This window comes from Medicago sativa, chromosome 8, assembly GCF_051527215.1.
Source record: "Medicago sativa cultivar Bolivia chromosome 8, Bolivia_mono, whole genome shotgun sequence".
Classification (NCBI taxonomy): Eukaryota; Viridiplantae; Streptophyta; class Magnoliopsida; order Fabales; family Fabaceae; genus Medicago; species Medicago sativa.
In genome coordinates, this window is record NC_140756.1 from 88940197 (window position 1) to 88959798 (window position 19602).

The following is a 19602-nucleotide window of genomic DNA, read 5'->3' on the forward strand; positions in this document are numbered from 1 at the left end:
TCAAATGTTAAGCACCAATTCAAAATTTTAAACATAACTGGAGACAACTACATAACTTGGAATAACAACTTAATTGAGTATCTTGCATGTGAGGGACTCGACAAGATTCTTGAAGGAGACGATTTGGGAGATGTCCCAGAAGAATTGGCAAAGAAAAAATCAAAAGTAAATCGGATAATAAAGCACCACCTTGATGATGGATTACAAACAGAGTACTCGAATGCAAAAGATCCCAAGATCTTGTGGGACAAACTTAAGGCAAGATTTGGGCATCAAAAGAAAGTCTTACTGCCCTCGTTGGTGGATCAATGGAACAAATTAAGGTTCCAAGATTATAAAAGTGTTGTTGCATATAACTCTGCTATGCATCAAATTATAGCACAATTAGAATTTTGTGGCATAACTATAACTGAAGAGGAAAAGTTGGAGAAAACATTCTCAACTTTCCATGCATCTCAGGTGTTGTTGCAACAACAATATAGAATGAGGGGATTTACTGAATACTCTGATTTGGTTGCAGCCCTTCTAGTGGCTGAACAAAATAACGAGCTCCTCATTAAAAACCATCAGTTGCGTCCTACAGGAACAATGGCATATCCTGAAATAAATGCCACAACTTTTAATCAATGGCGTGGAGGTTATAGTCGCCAAAGAGGATGTGGTGGTCATGCTCGTTTTGGTGGTCGTGGTCGAGGCAGAAATCATGGTCGAAACCATTTTCGTGGTGGAGGCCGTCAACCAACAAGAATCATCAAGGTAAAGGTAAAAACATCCAGGAAGGTCCCTCTAGAAATCATGATGATCGTTGTTATAGATGCGGAAAGAAAGGTCATTGGTCTAAAGCATGTAGGACACCAGAGTATCTGTGTAAAAGATACAAAGAATCTGTTGATGGAAAGGAAAGGGAGGTTAATTTTAATGAAATTGAACCCAATAATGATACTACCTGTCTTGAGACTACTGATTTCATAGGAGAAGAAATTAATATGGATTAATTAATTAGTTAAAATATATATATATATATATATATATATATATATATATATATATATATGTAATGTGTGTTGTGTATATTTTTAAGAATTTGCATGTTGTGTGACTATGTAATATTTTCATTATCTAAATAAAATAATATTGTTGAATATGTTGTATTGTCTTACCCTCTCTTTTCTTTAATCTTATTTTTATTTTAAGAAGGATAGAAATGGATCATGGCAAAGACATTTGCATTCCAGACAGTGGAACTACCCATACGATCCTCAAAAGTAAGAAATATTTCACCAAAATATTTCCTACTAAAGGTGTAATAAACACAATCTCAGGTCCAGCAGATTTAATTGAAGGAACAGGTAATGCTATGTTCATATTACCAAATGGGACGAAGTTTGTCATTAATAATGTTCTATACTCTCCGAAATCAAAGAAAAATTTGTTGAGTTTTAATGACATATATAGTCAAGGATATGATACTGAAACTACAACCGAAGGTAATATGAAATACATTAATATTACTACTAATATTTTGGGAAAGAAGAAAATTTTAGAAAAACTACCAAAATTACCTTCTGGATTACATTATACATATATACATGAAATTAAATGTAATTTAATGGTAAAAGAAGATCCCAAAACTATGACTTTATGGCATGACCGCTTAGGTCACCCTGGTTCAACAATGATGCGTAAAATAGTTGAAAGTACTCATGGTCATTCATTGAAAGGTTTAAAGCTTACAAAAGAAGATAGACCATGTGAAGCTTGTTCTCTTGGAAAATTAATAACAAAACATTCGCCAGGCAAGATTCAGACAGAATCACCTGCATTTCTTGAAAGAATCCAAGGAGATATATGTGGACCCATCCATCCACTGTCGGGACCATTCAGGTACTTTATGGTATTAATTGATGCATCTAGTAAATGGTCACATGTCTGTTTACTGTCAAGTCGTGATATGGCATTTGCAAAATTTCTTGCACAAATAATTAAATTAAGGGCACAATTTCCTGATTATAATATAAAGAAAATTAGGCTTGACAATGCCGGTGAATTTTCATCTGAATCATTTAATAATTATTGCATGTCAATTGGAATTACTGTTGAGCATCCTGTTCCTCATGTACATGCACAAAATGGTTTAGCTGAGTCATTAATCAAACATCTTCAATATATTGCTAGACCTTTAATAATGAGAACTAAGCTACCAGTTACAGTTTAGGGTCATGCAATTTTACATGCTGCAGCACTCATACGTCTAAGGCTAAGTGCTGATCATAAACATACCCCTTATCAACTTGCAATTGGTAAGGAACCAAATATCTCTTATTTAAGAAATTTTGGTTGTGCAGTATATGTACCAATAGCTCCACCACAAAGAACAAAAATGGGACCTCAAAGAAGGTTAGGAATATATGTGGGAATGAGACCTCAAAGAAGGTTAGGAATATATGTGGGGTATGAATCACCATCGATTATTAGATATCTTGAACCTTTAACAGTTGATGTTTTTCAGGCAAGATTTGCTGATTGTCATTTTGATGAAACAAATTTTCCAACACTAGGAGGAGAAAATAAACCATTGGAAAATGAAATAACATGGCATGTACCACATTTATTACATTTAGACCCATATAATAAATCATGAGAAGAAAATGTAAAGAAAATAGTACACTTACAAGATTTAGCAAATCAACTGCCAAAAAACTGTGCTCTTGAAAAACTGTGCAATGATAATGATAAATCTGACAATGAAAACTGTGCTCTTGAAAAAGCACAAGATGATGATAATGAGATCATTGATAATGAAACTGAAAATAAGAATGATCTCGAGATTTCAATTAATTATGTTAATACAGGAAATTTGTGGAGCCGAAAAGACATAAATATTGATGAAATATTTTCACTCTCCATTGCATATGAAATTAAAAATGAAAATGATGACCCGAACCCAGATCTGTCAATGAATGTCAAAATAGACATGATTGGAAAAACTGGAAAGATGCAATAAATACTGAATTAAAGTCTCTTAAAAATCGAAAAGTATTTGGGCCTGTTGTGGCTATACCTGAAGGTATGAAACCTGTTGGGTATAAGTGGGTTTTTGTAAGAAAACGAAATGAGAAAAATGAAATTGTAAGATACAAGCCCGTCTTGTTGCACAAGGTTTTTCCCAACGACCAGATATTGATTATGAGGTAAAATATTCTCCTGTTATGGATACCATTACTTTTCGTTATTTAATTGGTTTATCAGTATTTAATAATCTTGATATGTACCTTATGGATGTTGTTACTGCTTATTTATATGGCTCACTTGATAATGATATATACATGAAAATACCGGAAGGACTTAAGATGCATGATACATCAAAACCAAGAGAAATGTATGCAATTAAGTTGCAAAGATCATTATATGGATTAAAACAATCTGGGCGCATGTGGTACAATAGGCTAAGTGAATATTTGCTTAAAGAAGGGTATGAGAATAATCCAATTTGCCCTTGTGTTTTTATAAGAAAAACAATATCCGGTTTTGTAATAATTGCTGTTTATGTTGATGATTTAAATATCATTGGAACTACTAAAGAAATTAAAGAAGCAAGAGATTACTTAAAGAAAGAATTTGAAATGAAAGATCTGGGAAAAACTAGTTTTTACCTTGGTTTACAAATTGAGTATACTAAAAATGGTATATTGGTACATCAATCAAATTATACAGAGAGAGTGTTAAAAAGGTTTAACATGGACAAGGCAAACCCTTTAAGTACTCCAATGATGGGAAGAACACTTAACATTGAAAAGGATCCTTTTAGACCTAAGGAAGATAATGAAAAGGATCTTGGCTCTGAAGTGCCATATCTAAGTGCCATTGGGGCACTCATGTACCTTGCTAACTGTACAAGACCTGATATAGCTTTTGCAGTAAATTTACTGGCGAGATTTAGTTCATGTCCTACAAAGAGACATTGGAAAGGAATAAAACATATATTTCGATATATTCGAGGTACATCTGATCTTGGTTTGTTTTATTCTAACAATACAAAACCAGTTTTGCTTGGTTATGCAGATGCAGGATATTTGTCAGATCCACATAATGCTAAATCACAAACTGGATATGTATTTACATATGGTGGCACTGCAATATCATGGAGATCTCAAAAGCAAACACTTGTAGCAACTTCTTCAAATCATGCTGAAGTAACAACCCTTCATGAAGCAAGCAAAAAGTGTAGATGGTTACGTTCAGTTTTGCAACATATCCAAGGAGCGTCTGGTTTAACAGTTGATAAGAATCCAACAATCTTGTATAAAGACAATGTTGCATGTGTTACTCAAATGAAAGAAGGTTACATCAAAAGTGATAGAACCAAACATATCCCTCCTGAGTTCTTCTCATTCACACAAGAACTTGAAAGAAACAAAGAAGTGAATATTCAATATATCCGTTTGAGTGATAATGTGGCAGACCTCTTCACAAAGGCACTTCCTACATCAGTTTTCAAGAAGCACATACGAAGTATTGGAATGCGTCAGCTTCGAGACCTTTAAAGAAGTATAATATGTGTTTGGTTGAGGGGGAGCACAATGTTGTACTCTTTTTCCCTTATTAAGGTTTTTATCCCAATGGGTTTTTCCTAATAAGGTTTTTAACGAGGCAACATATGTTCCAATCAAATTATCCTCAACAAGACTCCAATGGAGCATTGTGATAGATATTTAAAAGGGGAAGTGTTATAATAAACATAATAATTATATAAAGAGTGAGTGAAACATTTTGACAAAATGGCTTTGACAATTGTGGTTCGGATGGTTGGGATAGTAATAATTTTCTACCATGCCATAAATGTAATTGGTTGGGGCATGGCTCTTTCACTAGTATAAATAGCATGCCCTTGTACCATTGTTTTACACACCATTTTGAGAAATTAAAATATATCATCTTACTTCCTTCTCTCTTGAATTACTTAGTTTGGTAAAGTAGTAATTTATATAATCTTATTAGTTCATTAATAAGTATTTAAATATCTAAATCTTTAACATTACAAATATTTTTGGCGCATTTTTGAGGATCTTCCGACACCTTAACTTCTCAATTTAGGTCACAAGCTTTTATTACCAACTTGACAAAATATTACAAATTAAAAACAACAACACATATAACATATAGCATGATAAAATTAATATTATTAAGTAAAAAAAATATCATTTATATTTATAATTTACTATTGAGTATTATTAAAAATTTGATAAAGTCCACATGTTTCAGTTTAATCAGTAAAAATGTCAAAAAATTTAAGTTGAATGTCGTGGCCATAGTCTGATTTCTGACTCCTCCACTTTATGTGTGTGACTTTGCAAGAGACTATTGTCCCTTAGCCTAGAGCATTTTCAATGATCTTGTTTTAAGAGATTTATTTTGAGTTTTACATCTTCTGATAAGTGGGACTTATGCATATTTTTTGTTTTTTTAGGCAAAAGGATAAATAAATTAAAAGGAGAGGGAGATACAAAGATTGGGGGGACATCAAACCTGACCCAATACTACCCAGACGGGAATACATCCTGATAAACAATACAAAATGAAACATATCTAATCTATTCTAACAAAAATTCACTAATCACGGACGCAACCTAACGAGCCCGCGTACGGGCGCGAAACCAAGTTACAAAAAATATGAAGAGTGAACATCTGCGAAAACAGTCAGGTTTTAAACTCGGTGAATGGATCGACCGTCAAGACGGTATCAAAATCCAAGTACCAACAGCTCCCTAAACAAGCATAAAAGTACTCTTTCGAGCATGAAGTACTAGAGTGTAGGCAGTCATGAAGCCTTGAAACCTACAGATCTCAACAAATCTGGAAATATCAGTGAATCAAGGAAGACCACCAAACACAAAAGTTTCAAACAGACGCGTAAGAACCCAGATCGAGGGATGAGTCCAATACGTTGGAGTAACCAGACCCTTTCGGGTTTTTGAATCACCAAACCCTTTCGGGTTACAAGAACCAACAACCAGTAAAAAAACAAGCCAGAATCTGAAATCCCATCCAATCTCCGATCAAAACATAAACACAAAAACATAAAAACAACATAAACAAAACACCAAACCAAGTAGCCAGGACCCACAAAACGAACAGCCCTCCGGCGGTGAAACCGGTGACACACGAAACAACCAGCTACCGAACAAAAACACGGAGACCACCGTACCACCCTCTACCTTGGCAAAGCAACTTGAAAACAGAACAAATTTGGATTCAACACAAACAACCACGTTCCTAAAACCGACGGTGAACCGAAAGAGTAGCGGCGACGGCAAAGGATTAAACGAGATGAAGTGAAGGCTGCCGGAAAAGGAGGTGCAGCAATCGACAGAAACTAAAACGATCACAGAGAGAGCCCAATACCAAAGCCAACCTGCAAATCAACTAACCAAAACAACAAAATCACGGCGGCATGAAGCAGGAAAGTGACCCAGAAGATGAAAAGGAGATTGACGGAAAGGGACTTATATATATATATATATAATCACGTCATAAATGAGTTGGATTTTACACTATAGTAAGACTTATCTTACAAACCAAGCTACCTATCGTTTTTTTTGTGGTGTTTATTTATTTTTTGGCGGTGAAGCTACCTATCGTTTTAGTTAACAAGGTGTGACCTTAGACAAATAGGGAAAAAAATTCATAACTTCAAAAAAATAAAAACTAAATCTTCAATAAACAAAAAGAAAGAGATTCAAATCCTCTATACAAAAATTGGTTTAATGGATTAGCAATCTGCCGCTTTAGTCGTCTCAATTCAATTCAAAAAATAGAATTCACAATATCTCTTTTATAAGCAAATACTCTGAAGATAATTAAGGAGAAATAGGCCTGTAAGCTGACCTTCATTGCTGAAGAGAACAAATAAACTATTTTTAATTATGACATAGAATACATGTTGAGGAAAAAAAAACTGTAGAAAGTCGAGGTGCTAGAGTCAAAACCCCCTCCGTTGGTTGACGGACAATATTTGGGTGCCATTAATGGTACCGTGCCATTAAATCCTGGTCATTAATGGCACCCAACACACACATCACACACACACACTTAGAGCAATGTGTGGCCCTAATCTAGTGGCATGGTGACATTAATGGCACCAAAGTGCCACCCGTTGGTTGACATGACTAGGCAAAACTAATATTTGGCCAACTTTGTTTAAAAATAAAAATGAATTAAATCAACACAAAAAAAAAAAAATAGTTAGATTAGATGTACGGTATGTAAACACACAGGTAGGTTGAAGAAAGATAGCGAGCGAGTGATGGGTACAATGTTTGGTGACGCCACAAACTGGAACGAAGATGCGTACAAAGAATCCGTATTAAAAGAAAGAGAGATTCAAACTCAAACCGTTTTCAGAACTGCTTGGGCTCCTTCTCAATCTCAATCTCAATCTCAACCTCAATCTCTCTTCGTTGCTTCCAGTGATGGTTCCATCGCTTCTTACTCCCTCCCTTCCACCATCTCCGCTTCTAAGCTCAAAAATGTTTACTATTCTTATCCTTATTCAATTCATCATTTCACTGTTTTTAAATTGAAACTATAAATTCATATTTATTTTTATTTTTATTTGTTGCAGCCATTTGGTTTTGTTAATGCCGATGCGGATGAGTAAGTTTACATTTTGAATTTGTTATTCATTTATTATTAGTTCAAGTTTATTGTTAATTATTGTTATTAGGGTGTAATTGTGTGTTTCATTGCAATGTGATTGCTGTAGTTTATTAGCTGAGCCAGATTGCTTATTTCAAGCGCATCATGGGTCTGCTTATGATGTCAAATTCTACGGTCATGACGAAAATGCTCTCTTGCTCAGGTTTAAATTACTACTTTATCTGACCTTACCTACTGACGTAAGTTTTGCTAGATTGTTTGGCAGAACTTATCAAAACAACTTATCACACTGTTCATAAGTTGCTTTCAGCTTATTTTCATAAGTTCTCCAATATATATTATGCAAACAATTTATAGCTTATACTGAAACAATTTAACTTTATTTCATCTTTTGCTATTGAAATAGCTAATACATAAGCACCTCACATCATGATCAACACTTCTCTTATAAGCTGCAAATAAGTTGTTATCCAAATAGGGCCTAATTCTAAACTAGGATACTTATCTATCCACATTCATATAGTTTTTACGTATTATTATAGAGGAAGATTAAAATATTGGAGCATGATATTTGTTTTTGTGCAGTTGCTTCTATCGTTTCTTATTTCCCTTTAAGATTTTTTTATAAACAAATTTGAATACAAATATACATCCCAACTATGATAACAGAATATTTTTTTATAGATCCATTTAGAATTCCACTATTGATGGTCAGTTGCTATATTTTGTGTTACCATTTTTATTTTGGAGAATTGAATTTAGTATTTTTAAGTTTTTTTTATCATCATGCTCTCCAATGGTTTGTGTTTAGTATTATGGTTTTGAAGGAATTGTTTGCGTGATGACTTATTTTGTGAACAAGCATTAATATAAATGAGGGTGTTCAGTTTACCATTTGGCATAAATCATGACAGTAGTTTTACTTGACAGTTGTGGTGATGATGGGCGGATTCGAGGATGGAGATGGAAGGAACTTACAAACTTCAAGTATAATATTTCTTCAGAAGGTAATAATATGTTACAGTTGTTATAGAAATTCAAATTAGTTCATCCATTTGGATCTCTTTTATTTCTCTGAAGCAACTTACATCTCTATTTTTCTCTCCCTGATTATTGCATGAAGATTGTATATGTCTGTGATGTTACGCCTACACCTATGAATCTTAGCTCATGGAGTTCAAATCAGTATTTTATTTTAACTTGGAAGCGTTTCTTTTTTTTATATTGAGACCGACTCTTGGATTTATTCATTTTCAAAGCATGGCTAAATCTGGTAATTGCATATTTTAAATGTTTAATATTAAATCTGGTAATTGCCAAGGGTCAATGAGAATTGTGCTTTGTTTCTTTGTAATTATAGAGTTAAGATGGAAAATGTAGAGTAGAGAAATACAACTTGAGTGATATCATGAAAAATCAATCATATTGGTACTATGATATAAAACATTGAACTTTTACTCCTATTTATTTTTATACCAATATTTCAGTTCAAGTACTTGTTATTACAACTTGTACATAGCACAAACCAATAACACATTGTACATTGTAAGACATTACAGTACATTGTAAGACATTACAACTTGTACATATCACAAACCAATAACACATTGTACATTGCAAGACTCATAAAAGGATGTGTCAATAAGAATCCTATCATCTTACTGTTGAGTTCCATCTCATTTTCATTTTCTTAAAGAATTTATAATTATAAGTTTACATCAACGTAGTTAATGTGTGCAATAAGGCTTTTGACTTTTTTTCTCTTCCAAATATAAATATTAAGCTTCAACCAAATTTCGCTGGTTTTCTAAGGCCTATCATGATATTTTTTACCCTCTACCATACGCTCACTGCTTGATTGTGCATTTGATCTGATTACAGAGTTGCACTGTTCACATTCTTCTATGTCAGTATATAGTTTCTTAGTTTTTCTTTTGGATTGGTAATATGTTCAAGGTCTTAGATATGATATCCCTTAATGTTTCAGGAATTGATATCAAGCCCGTCTTTGATGTTGTAAATCCTCAACACAAGTAAGTGTTTAGAAAAATTCATACATACTTTCTATAATTACTACAGAAGTAGGGGATGATGTTTCCTTCTTGACTTCCGAGTTTTTTTTCATTTTTCCAGTTTCCTATATATTATCTGAGTATACTCTTCTACATCTGGGTTCCTCACCTGGCATTATTATTTATTGCACCTAACAAAATAATTTAAAATAGGGCATGGTGTTTGAAATTATTGCTTATCTTACAAGAAGTATGATTTTACAACTGTTGGTTTTTTTTTTTTTTTTTTTTTTGCTATTTGCCTAACTCGAGACCTGTCAGAGAAAGGGATTCTTCACACGATCTGGGCATTTGTAGAATCTTTCTAACTTATTATATAGTATCATTAGTTCCTTTATTCCTCTATATGTGGTTTTCTGATTATAGTTGATATGCCCACTTACTGTTGTCTTTCAGAGGTCCTTGGGGTTCACTTTCACCTCTCCCTGAGAATAATGCTATTGCTGTAAATACTCAGGTTTGTTACTTTTTGCTTTGTCCCAATGTTTTTCTCTCTCGTTATTTTGTGATTGAAGTAGTGTCTTTATTTTTTACTTAACTGCAGGCAGGATCTGTTTTCGCTGCGTCCGGTGATTCTTGTGCATATTGTTGGGATGCGGTATGTATTTAGTGAGGATGAATTTAATTTATGTGTATTAAGTTTCTTGAGATAACTTGACTTATAGTCGCACCTCTGTTGATGCTGGCCTAACAAGTTTAATGTTTCTAGGAAACTGGTAAATTAAAAACGGTATTCAAGGGACACTCTGATTACTTGCATTGTATTGTTGCTCGCAACTCATCCAATCAGGTCTTGATTTTTAGCCTTATACTTCCTTTCCTTTTTTGACTTAATGTTGGTTATTAACTGAAAATTGTTAAACCAGAGGTGAAGAAAGGAACTTGCTTTACCAACTTTTACAGCTATGCAAAATAAATAAAATAATAATACATCGAACTGAAAATACAGAACTAAAACAATGAGCCTAATGGAAACATCTTTATATATTTAATCGTAACGATTTTACCACTTGAAACTTTGTATATTAACTACTTTAAGAATGTTTGCTTTTGATTTTAATATGCTGTTTAGATTTCTCATTACGTGTTTTGTTTGTAGACATATAAGCAATAGAATGTCGTGCATAATATTTTGTGTGCAGTTGAGATAAAATTAATGGATATAAGAAAAAAAGAAGTGATCCTAGTAGATATAATAGTATGAAGAAAATAAGCGAATGGAGAGATAACACGGAGTTCAATTATTTAAAGTAAAATTTATAGTTTATTTTAAAAATAATAATGGTCTATGTGTGATGTTCTCTTTATTAATATTAGAGTTATATATAAACTCTTTTCGAACGTACAAGAGATTTAAACAGAACAATAAAAAAATTTACCTTATAAAAGGTCATGGAAGGGGAAATGAGAAAAAAAAGGGAGAATGTATACTGCTGAACTTAAAGCAAACAAAGACATTGCAGAAATAGTTTTTCCACAAAAAAGGTGAAAACTTTACCCCAGTAATAGAATTTAAATTCCACTATTCTTCTGGTGCCAGATATATGTGGGATGGAATTCTCTTATGGTAATCTTGTCTTCCCACACACAACGTGTTGCCTGAGATTTTAACTTGCTTTCTTTTGAACGATGTGCAGATCATAACAGGTTCAGAGGATGGGACAACACGAATTTGGGGTAATATTATTTTTTTTTTCCTTTTTTTTTTTGCAGCAGTTATTAAAGCAGAACAAACTGCAGTAATCATACTATTTTTTGGTGTAAATAAACTGGTTTTCTTAAATACACTGGTTAATCTTTATTCGTTACTTGATACTTATGTTATTGTGACTTATTTTCTAGATTGCAAGAGTGGAAAGTGTATCCAAGTGATTGATCCAGCAAAACATTTGAAGTTAAAAGGACCTGTTTCATGGGTTGGCTCTGTTGCTTTAGATGCAAGTGAGAGCTGGTTGGTAAGTGAATATCTTTTATTTTGTAATACCTTATCTCGTCCCTAGTATTTTTGGTTTACATATGCCACTCTAGTAAAAGGAACATGAATGTTTAGACATATTAGTCACTACTGGGTGAATCTACGGATGCAGTTTATATAAAGATATGGGAACAGATATTAATGATTTCACTTTTACTTTATTGTTCTTTTGGAATATAGAATAGTTATGCATGTATGCATTGCTATTGGTTTATGGTGCATTGATAAGTAAAACTTAGAAAACACTTTGCTAGCTATGATACAATTTCTATATTCTTCGCGTTTACAATTGTTGCTAATGTTTTTTGCCATTTCATCAATAAAATAATCACACCTTTCTGGTCAGTATAATCTTCGTGTGGTAAGATTGTCCTTCATCTATATGCAATCTAGTGAAAAGCTTACATGCTTAGGAAATTATGGTGTGTGTTTTGTTATTATTCCTAGTTCTGTGATTAGTTATGACACCATTGCCAATGTTCTACAGGCTTGCAGTAGTGGACGTAATATATCACTTTGGAACCTTCCTGCTGCAGAGTGCACATTAAATTTTTCCACTCGAGCTTCTGTACAGGATCTGTTATTCGACAATAATCAAGTTAGTTGGCTTACTGTCTCTTATTTCAGTTCTTTTGAACATTGGCATAGCCTCTGAATATTCCCAATTCTAATTTGCTGCATGCTCTTTTTGTGGGGGAGGGAGGGGAGTGAATTTCCATTTCGTTCAATGTTCTTTGTAATATTAATTTAATATGTGTGATGGACTGGTATGATAACGGTGTCAGTTTATTGGGTCAAAAGTTAATATTAACTTCAAAAAGAAAGGATAGGTGCTCTAGGAAAAGATTATGTTACCCCTCTTGGATGATGATTCTGTAGATTCATGTTTCAGCACCCTTGCTCCGTCTTCATATTTTTTATTGTTGCCTTTTATGTTTTTCTGGGGTAATTGACATGTGAATTTTCCTTCTCTGTTGACCATAAATATTTCAATATTTTTAATTATCATCCCTGTTTGTCATTTAATTAGATGTTCTTATAAGAACTGTATTTGTCCCTATTATTGTAGCTATCTTATTATTGTTGTTGAATTTTGCATTTCAGATTCTGACAGTTGGTGCAGATCCTATACTCAATCGCTTTGACATGAACGGTGCGATCCTTTCACAAATACCGTGTGCTCCTCCATCAGCCTTTTCTATCTCCTTACATCCATCAGGGGTATGTTTTTTGTTCAAAACTGTTTCCTATTAAAAATGGGGTTAGAATCTTTGTTTAGGTTACCAACCATCTATTTAGCTCAAGCATTTTGCATGGCTGCTACTGTCTGCCTTAGCTTATTTATTTGGTCCATTCTGCTCGTTTCAGGTTATTGCCGTTGGTGGCTACGGATGTCTTGTGGATGTAATCTCGCAATTTGGCAGCCACATGTGCACATTTCGATGCCAATGTGTTTAGCTAAGTTCACAATATATAGTCAGAATCAAGAGCCAAAGCCCAAAAAATATTCCTAGCTCAATGTATAACAAGATCATATAGATTTATAATTGTTGATTTGGCAGTAAAACGGTGTATCCAATACCGTGGCGGAGTTGGCGTAATTTTTCAAAGGTCAAATATATGCTCTCGGTATTTCACCTCAAACCCACATACTTCAGTGTAAATTGAAACCAACAAAATGGAAAAATTATCAAAGCAATGAAAATAAAATGCAAACCAGGATTAAGGCCTGAACCTGTTTACACAAAGAGAGAGGAAGCCAAAGGCTATCTTGTAGCAACAAAAACAAAGCGTAGCCTGCCATGAAAAGCAAAGGGCTGCACATACCCCTAAAGAATTCTAATCTGACATAGCATTTGTTATGCAAAATATATGAGTATCAAACCTTCCTATTCCTCTAATCACAATATTTGGGATTGCTTTTTATAACACCCTTTTTAGAACGAGTTTGTATGTGCTCACTACTTGTGCTTATTGGTGAAACTTGTCTATTTGTCTGCTTCTTTTGCTTTTTGTTTCTAGCTGCTGATGGACAAACAAGGTTAGACTCAGGCTCCTCATTGGTATAATTCCCCCAAAACTTTTGTAAAATGTCCACACTTCTCTGAGCTTCAGAAGAACAAACAACTGCAGTATGCACTGGAGGCTTCAAAACAGGAAGTTTGTCTGCTGATAGAGAGGTGTGGTAAGTAGTGATAGGCTGAGGCATACATGTGCCAAAGACTGCTCATCAGAATCAGAGGCTAAATCACCCCAATTTTCTTTTAGAATTTCCACACTTTTTATAGTTGCTACATTGCTAGAAAGAGTTGGCTGAGTTTCAGAAACTATCAACTGGGTATTTCTGCTATCTGTACTGTTTGAAACTAATTGAACACCAAAACTAGTGTTACTTAGAGAATGCTCCTTAACCATATTGTCAACCTGTTCAGCCATGATGTGTTCCTGCTCAGCCAAAGATGCCTCCCCAGCAGGGATATCCAACTCTTCAGTGAGAATAGTGAAAGAGTTATGTAGAGCCAAAGTAGGATCTTGTGACAGATCCTGCATGATTGCTGGAACAGTCACATCATCTTTGGCCCTTCCCTGCTCCATACTCATAACCACATTTATAGAGTTCACAATCTCAGTATTTGGAACATTAGAATTGATAGTAATAGGTTCAGTCTGAAGTATTTGAGGTATCAGAGGTATTTCAGTGGTTTGAGTTGGCTTGTTCCCTAACAAAGAATCATGAAACTGCTTGTTAGTCTTCAAATGATGCTGAATTTTTTCTGCACCGCTGTGGAATCATCTATCAGGATCTTCTTACAGGTTTGAATTGAATGTCCCATCATCTTGCATTGAGCACAAAAAGGAGGTAGCTTCTCATATTGCACATTGATAGAGAGAGCATGACCCTCTCTTTCTACCATAACAGTCTCAAAAAGCTTGCTAGAAAGATCAACATCAACCGGAATCCTAGCAAATAGACCAAAGTGCCTAGAAAGAGTTGATTCATCAATGGTTAAAGGAGTACCTAGACCCGATGCAATCTCAAAAAGAGTCTGCTTTCTCCAATACTCCTGGGGAAGCTGCATCAATCTAACCCAAACTTGAGCATGAGTTTGAGCTTGATTATGTGACTTGAAATCCCTAGACCAACAGTAGAATCTAAGAATACCAGGTTTCAAATTAACAACACCAAGCGCCCAAATCTTCCTCATATCCTCAATTGAACCAAATTTGAATTCAAAGAAACCCTTTTCCCAAAGGAATCACGGTCCAGTTAAGCAGATTTGGCCAAAAACTACTTAATTTCAATTTCAAAGCTTGTGTAGTTAAAGGAGTATCACCTTTGTTAAGAGTAACTCTGCCATGGAGATTTGTTCTGCAATCAGCAATGCCATGTTCATATTCTTTCTGCGTGATTTTGATTCTCACTGTGTCTCCCATAATCACTTTTGGAGGTAACTGAGTAAGATGAATATCACAAGATCCAGAAAGTGCTTGAGCAAAGGATTTACCGTTTTCCGGTGGTTTGTGTGTAGAATCCTCCAGAGCAGCCATGAAAGGCCAGGGACAAACCATCGCAAACGATTTCTTCCGTAAAAAATCACAATCGAAGCTTCCCCGAAAAAGCATCGGAACAAACAAAACCGGTACCGTAAACTACGATCGGAGGAGAAACCACCGTTAAGGAGCAGAGGGAGCGAGAAAGGAACCAAGACGAAGTGAAAAACTGAGAAAAGAGGTGGAGAACCACCGGAAAAGAGCTCGCCGGAGCTTCACCGGAAGTTAGTTAGATGATCGGAAAAATGCAGTTAGGGAGAGAGAACAGAGAATTCCGGTGGAGATGCATTTTGCTCTTGTGATATAACAAAATGGAAAAATAGTTGCTACTGAAACCAAATCAATGCGTGGCTAAATGAAAGGAAAAGTCATTCATTAAATTGTTCAAAGAAACGTGAATAAAACAGCTTGCTTAAAAATACGCAAGTTAAATAATACTAGCAAACTATCAGAACATGACCAAGTCAAAACAAAATTAATTAAATATAGTGATTAACCTAAAAGTAATAGATTAAATAATTCTAACGCTGTGTCATTTCTATACTGTTGAGGTCGGTAGAGGAACCAAAAGCCTAAGCCTACTTCTGTATCTTGCAATGCGCTGCAATCGCTCTTCCCTTAAATGTGCCCTAACCCTTTTTGCACGTTTAATATCTCCCTTCAATAGATCTTTAGTTGATAAATGTTCAACATTCTCATCCTCTTCTTGTTCATCTTTGTCATTTTCATCATCTTTCTTGTTGTTCAAGGTACATGTATCCATCATAGTTGCAGGCGATGGTTTGGGAAGTGCTGGTGTTGCACCTTTATGTTGTGTTGGCTGGCCTTCATCATTTAAACCATTTCTCAACCATACTCTACAAAGTGCATACAGAGAAGCATCCTCAATTATTCTGACTTTTCGGTCTCTGACAACAGTGAGTGCATCATCTCTATTTTTTCTCGCACTCGCATCTTTATAGCCATTGACATTTGAGATGATGAGGAGGAGGAGGCGTAGATCATTGCATACAGAGAACCATTTTTTTCTCGCCTCCTCCTACTGAAGAACACTTCAAGGCGTAGTAGCAGCAAGATAAGGGAACTGCACATGAGAGAGGGGTCTAGTCAAGTGCAAGGTGTTACTTAAGTTATCCGAATTCACACCACCAACAACGCCCCAGTGAGAATACAAAAGCGGTGGCCGAGGTGGTGGATAACTGCCAATAACTTGATTTGCGGTAGCACCTGAGGGAGAAGCAAAAGAGTTTAGAGAACGAGGAGGAAGCCCTTGTTGGTTTGAATAATGAATTGGTTTTGAGTTTGGGTTAGGGAATGGACGTGAAATAGGTTCTCCTCCTAATGCCGCATTGCCGGCAGCCAACGGTGGTCGGAAGCCAGGAAAGCCATCGTCCACTAATCATCATCACAAAAGCAACAATAACAATAAACGACAGGTTAAGAAAGAGTAAATTGGTAGGCAGAATTCATTAAAAAAATTGAAAATGGGCTACCATTAGATGAGAGATAAATATTCAACCAAACTCCAGGACTACCATTGTATTCACCTTTAAAAACTAAGGGATTTTGCGTTTTACTTACTTGGAAGAGAACATGGCGGCGTGGTCGATGGATTGATGTTATCGATAGCACGATATTTGAACTCCATTGAATAAAAGGTTGAAACTACAATATTCAGAGAGAAACCAACACAAAAACAAAACTGGTATATTATTAAAAAGTACTAGTAACGTAGTTGAAAATGAAAAGGCAAAAAAACAAAAAATAGAAAGAAGAATGTTGTTTGGTGGGGAAGGAACTCACGTGTGGGACTTTGATTCTGCTTTTTTTAGGTTTATTTGATATGATATGAAGAAGAACTAAAGAAGACCAGTCTCAGTTTCATAGCTAAATTGTATAGGAACGCGGTTATGCCACATGACACATTCTAATTGGACAATGATATATACCATAATGGTACACAAGTGGTAAGTAACTAAACAAAAAAACAAAAGCCTACAAGCAGATACGGAGAGAGAAAGAGACGTTATTTTCTCACAAAATAAAAAACCGCCTGTTATCTACCAAAAAAAAAAAAACTGCCTGTTTTGATGATAACTTCATGTCCAAAATGGAAAGGAAAAAAAGGTAAAATTTGATGGTAAATTTTTGTGTAAATAAATTTATTGATAAGAATATTTGGGAAAATTTTACCAAAAAGAAGAATATTTGGTAAAAATATATTTCTCCTGACATGAAATATAAACAAAAAACAACTTTATTTTTTAGAATAAAATATTCTCTCATATTTTATCTACAATCAAAGCCCCTAATTTGATTTCTAATTTTTTTTATTGGATTACTTGCAAAAAAAAACTCATAGGAAGATAGTTCTATTGCATCCTAAAAAAAATAAAAAATCATAGCAAGGTAGTTATATTGCATCAAATAGACTCACTATGAGATAAAAACACATCAACATCATAATTTTTTTGTACAGTACAATCATAAAACTTATTTTTAATAAATGTAAATTGAATATATGGTTCACTTTTTTTTTTTGGTGGTGGCCGGGATTTGAACCCGAACCTTGCATATTTTATGCATTGTCCATACCAACTGAGTTAAGCTCACGTGGACGAATATATGGTTCACTTTTAATAGAATACATATATATTTTGATATTCAATCATTTAAAGATTGTTTATTAGGTACTTTTTGAAAAAGCATTTTGCCGCAAGAACAGTCACTTCTTTGAAAAAAAAATATTTATTTGGATACAACTATATAAAATGGATTTTTTTTTTTTCAGAAAATTATTATCATTTTTTGATACTTATTTCCCCCTCTCTTATATTTTTTGAAAAGTTACTATAATCTCTTTTCATATAAAGAAATTTTTTGTTACAAAATCACATCAATCTTTTGGCAGTTTTTTTTCTCTAATCTAAATGGGATCTTTTGTGACAAAAGAGACAAAAAGGTAAATATATGTTGAGGTGTCAAAATATTAAGATGGGGCAAAATTGTGTTTTTACTAGTCATTAACTTTAATAATTAGAGAAAGATAATTGATTGTAAATTGTTTTTAACTCTTTAGATATTTAGACGTTGAATTATAGAAAAATTTGTATTGATTAAGATTAAGTTTTGTTTGTTCTTTAAAAAAGATTAAGTTAATGTGTTTTTATCGAGTGAGTTTGTTTTTAAGAGAGAAAAAAATAGGGGAGGTTGAAGCAAAAAACACAAAAGGATATAATTTTGATGACGTGTCAAAAAATTAAAAAGGGGTAAGCTTTTATTTTTAGTATACATTAACTTTCATAATTAGAGAATATAGTATTAAGTTTGTTTGTTCTTTAAAAAAAGATTAAGTTAGTGTATTTTATCGAGTGAGTTTGTTTTAATTTGTTTTTAAGAAAGAAAAAATAGAGGGAGGTTGAAGCAAAAGACACAAAAGTATATAATTTTGATGATGTGTTAAAAAATTAAGAAGGGGTAATATTGTATTTTTGGTAGACATTAAGTTTTATAATTAGAGAATTAGAGAATAGATATTTAAAATATTATAAGAATCTCTTCCAAAAAAAATTAAAATTTCTCTAAAAAAAAAGAAATTAAAATTAAAATTTATCAGAAAACGAATTAAATATAAATTTTACGCATAAAAAAAATGTAAAAATTCATATTTAATTAATGTTTTGTTGAAAAAAATAATTTTTTTAAGAGATTCTTATAATACTTTAAACATTCAAGAAAAAACTCATTCAAAACTTCGAATGATATATATGAATTGATTAAAAAGGTATATAACAAATTTAAAAGTCGAAACAAAATTTTAGAAGGACTAAAATGTAAATTAGAAATATTTGTAGAGATAAAAAAAATATTTAACTCAAAAACTAATTTAATAAAAAAAAAAGAATAAAACAAAGTATCATCTTAGACTTTGTTTGCAAGTTTTGAGGGGAAAGAAAGGAAAGGCTAAGGAGGGGAAGGGAAGGAAAGGGAGGGAAGGAAGAAAGGAGGGAAAATCTTCTCCTTGTTTGGGAGTTAAAGAAACCAACAAGGAAAGGAGATGGAGGGCTTATGTGATAATTTTACTATTTTACCATTTTTTTCTCTTAAAATCAATACATTATGTTAAACTTTGTAATTTATCTTGTAAATTATAATTGGAATTTTGAATTATTATGAGGAAAAAATTGTCAATTTGTATGTTGAACCCCCCAAAATCCCCCAATTTGGGGAAACTTTAAAATTGGACAAATGAAGCCCTTCAAAACCCCCAAAACATTTCCCTTGTTTTTTTTAAAACTCCCAAACAAGGGTTACCCCTCCATAGGCCTTTCCTTTCCCTCCCCTCCC

The 19602-nt window shown here is 33.7% G+C and overlaps 2 protein-coding genes across 2 annotated transcripts; one reads left to right on the forward strand and one right to left on the reverse strand.

The window, feature by feature from the left end:
- The first annotated feature begins 7291 nt into the window (after positions 1 to 7291).
- DWA1 (DWD (DDB1-binding WD40 protein) hypersensitive to ABA 1) lies at positions 7292 to 13347 on the forward strand. Its single transcript, XM_085731464.1, has 13 exons — positions 7292 to 7528; positions 7622 to 7653; positions 7763 to 7858; positions 8587 to 8663; positions 9644 to 9689; positions 10125 to 10185; positions 10273 to 10326; positions 10438 to 10518; positions 11366 to 11405; positions 11571 to 11683; positions 12191 to 12301; positions 12808 to 12924; positions 13072 to 13347. The coding sequence occupies exons 1-13, from the start codon at positions 7304 to 7306 to the stop codon at positions 13159 to 13161; spliced, it is 1143 nt and encodes a 380-aa protein (XP_085587590.1). The 5' UTR covers positions 7292 to 7303; the 3' UTR covers positions 13162 to 13347.
- A 2265-nt stretch (positions 13348 to 15612) lies between these two features.
- On the reverse strand, positions 15613 to 16951 carry LOC146902983 (uncharacterized). Its single transcript, XM_085731466.1, is given in 2 exon segments — positions 15613 to 16650; positions 16837 to 16951. Coding segments are annotated over 2 exon segments (924 nt in total). The 5' UTR covers positions 16904 to 16951; the 3' UTR covers positions 15613 to 15793.
- Positions 16952 to 19602: the final 2651 nt, after the last annotated feature.